This window comes from Engystomops pustulosus, chromosome 4 (assembly GCF_040894005.1).
Source record: "Engystomops pustulosus chromosome 4, aEngPut4.maternal, whole genome shotgun sequence".
In the NCBI taxonomy this organism is placed as follows: domain Eukaryota; kingdom Metazoa; phylum Chordata; class Amphibia; order Anura; family Leptodactylidae; genus Engystomops; species Engystomops pustulosus.
The window spans coordinates 8620531-8623723 of NC_092414.1; the positions used below are offsets into that span (position 1 = coordinate 8620531).

Here is a 3193-nt window from a genome sequence, read left to right on the forward strand (position 1 = left end):
GGTATTGGATGTGACATTTGATCTGACATTCTTCTTTCTGTCCATTCTGTCTATTGGGCTTGAGGTGCTCTGATCCACAGGATGTCGAACATGCAAGCTCTCTGCAGAGTATTCCTTCTTCAGTCGATCAAAAGTAATCCCAGTTATTCATGACCCAGGCAGCTCGCAAATAAACAACAGGGAAGTGAGTCTACACCAACATTATGGTCCCTAAACGCAACATCCAGTTGTATACTGTTCAGTAGGGCAATAGGTCCATACACTCGGCGACGCACCCCATTGTTGGTTTTCATTTGACCTAATAGGACCCATAAACAAATGTAGTCTTCATATTGTAACAAAGTGCAGCTGACCCAAATATTTGTCTAATAATCAGCCATATAAAACATTCCCCAATGTCCTCTAATACTTCTCCTTAACCTGATCCCAAGACAATGTATATGATACAGTAGGGTTCAGTAAAAGTTAGTAATGGTAACACCTCTTTGTGGGCTACTAGTTCACACCCAGTGAATATACACTATAATCGTCCTCTGCTGGTCACTGACCTGTAGAAACACTCAGAAGGAAAACCTCAGCTGCACCCTTTCTGGTAAATGAGTGGATCACACCCTACAGGTTTTTATTTCCTCCTGCGATGGCGTCTGCTGGACTTAGAAAGGAGCTGGAATGTTCCATCTGTCTGAGCCTCTACACGGATCCTGTAACCCTGAGATGTGGACACAACTTCTGCCGGGTCTGTATTGATCAGGTCCTGAATGCACAGGACGGGTGTAGAGCTTATTCTTGTCCTGAATGTAGAGAAGAGTTTCAGGTGCGGCCTGCACTGTTGAGGAATGTAACTCTACGTAATGTAGCAGAAAATGTCCGGTCTTCTCCACCACAGCAGGAGGAGGTCACCGGGATCTGCTGCACTTACTGCATTCACTCTCCTGTACCTGCGGTGAAGTCCTGTCTACACTGTGAGGCTTCTCTGTGTGATGATCATCTGAGAGTCCACAGCAAGGGACCAGAACACGTCCTGACTGATCCCAGCACTTCCCTGGAGAACCGGAAATGTTCTGTCCATAAGAAGATCCTGGAATATTACTGCACGGAGGATGCGGCTTGTATCTGTGTAACCTGCAGTCTGGCTGGAGAACATCGGGGACACCAGGTGGAGACGCTGGATGAGGCCTCAGAGAAGAAGAAGAAGAAACTGAGAAATGTTCTACAAAAACTGACCACAAAGAGAAAAGAGACCGTAGAAAGAGTCCACAGAATGGAGGAAAGATGGAGAAAAGCTCAAGAGAAAGTAACTGGAGAAGCCGAGAGAGTCACTGCCCTGTTTATAGACCTCAGGAGACGACTGGACGACTTGGAAAAGAAGATCCTAAGTGAGATCTCCAGGCAGGAGATGGAGGTGTCATTGTCAATGTCTAATGTTATCAAGAAGTTAGAAATAGAGAAGGACGACTTGTCCAGGAAGATGAAGGACATTGAGGAGCTGTGTAACATGACTGATCCACTGACTGTGTTACAGGACTTGTGTGATCCTGAGGAGGGGGGACGATACAAGGACACAGGAGGACATGATAAGACACATGACGTAGATGTGGATGTCATTACAGGGTTGTTGTGTGCAGGGTTTACTGAAATAATTACATATCTACATAATATCTCATCCGCAAAACCAAAAATTCTAGGGCCAAAACCCCTCATTTTCCGACCTCCTCAAAGTCCAAGCCAAGATTTACCTGTGTTAGGCATAAAACATGGGGGTGGTGATGTCAAAGTCAGGACTTTTGGGCTTGTAGGGAAGGTCATTTCTGCAAGATGTGAATCAATCCATGGGGAAGGTCCTGTTGATTTATTACTGGATGTAAACACCGCTGCAAATAACATCCTGGTATCTGAGGACCTGAAGACCACGACCTGGGCTTTTATGGCACCGAATTGTCCATATACACCAAAGACTTTCCAAGACTACCAAGTTATGAGCACAAGGAGCTTCTCCTCAGGACGACATTACTGGGATGTGGAGATCAGTAAGTCCTTGCAGTGGAGGGTGGGGATGTGTTACCCCAGTATAGACCGGAGGGGGGATCAGTCCTTTATTGGAAATAATAACAAGTCCTGGTGTTTATATGGAGGGAAGGTGTATAATGATCAGTATTCGGTAAAACATGACGGTAAAGAGATCCATTTTCCTCACCAGATCTCCAGTGGTAGAGTCCGGATCAGTCTGGATTACGAGGCGGGAAAATTGTCCTTCTATGAGCTGTGTGACCCCATCAGACACTTACACACCTTCACCACCACCTTCACCGAGCCCCTTCATGCTGTGTTATATGTATACAAAGGTTCAATAAAAATATTAGGACGGAGTGTCCTACTTAAGAAGCCATTATCTTAGAATCACTACCGATCCAGTAGGGTGCAGAAGCTTGAGGAGACACAGTTATGCTGTTTCTGCATTTTCTAGATGTCATATATTAATGTATTCCCATCTTGTGTGTTTGTATTGTATTATTATAACATCTTTTTATCTAAATAAAGCAATTAGATTAATGATTTTAATGAAATAAAACAAAATCACCCTACCTAATTTTGTGCAGGTCTTCCTCACTTCTGCAAAGACAAATTTGACTGTCAACCCTATGGGCCACCCCACCATTCCTCAATGTTGCCTAACCTAAGGACCAGGGCTGTCGTGTAAAAAAACCCCCATATAATTACCCACTTTGCGACAAACACCTACATCATGGTCTGCACTTACTCTAGAAAGCCTTGCAATTTAGCAGGTAAAGCAACAACCTACCTATACAAGATGGTGCCTAAACGATAAAGTCTACTATCTTAGCCCCCTGGCATTCACTCAAACATTTCACTGCCACCACCTACACTTGACTTATTAAATTATAATAAGAAGGCAAATAGGTTCTGGTCTTGATAAATCCCTCAACAATTTAGATGCCAAAATTAGCTATAAGATTACTTAAAGTTTCTCTCTACGGGAATTTAAGTTCTTTAAGGCTACAAGCAGAGAATTATAAAATTTTAAAGATTTAATACACAGATGTGCAGTGCAGAATATATACTACTACTGTTTTATCTACTACTACTTTTACCACAATTGACTTTAATCCTACTTGTAATTTAATTACTACAACTACTATTCGTACAACCAACTACTAGAGATGAACAAACGTGA

General features: G+C 43.0%; 1 protein-coding gene across 1 annotated transcript; it reads left to right on the plus strand.

The window, feature by feature from the left end:
* The first annotated feature begins 573 nt into the window (after positions 1–573).
* LOC140126000 (E3 ubiquitin/ISG15 ligase TRIM25-like) lies at positions 574–2490 on the plus strand. The gene has a single exon (XM_072145041.1). It carries the CDS (start codon positions 638–640, stop codon positions 2393–2395), a length of 1758 nt encoding a protein of 585 aa, XP_072001142.1. The 5' UTR covers positions 574–637; the 3' UTR covers positions 2396–2490.
* Positions 2491–3193: the final 703 nt, after the last annotated feature.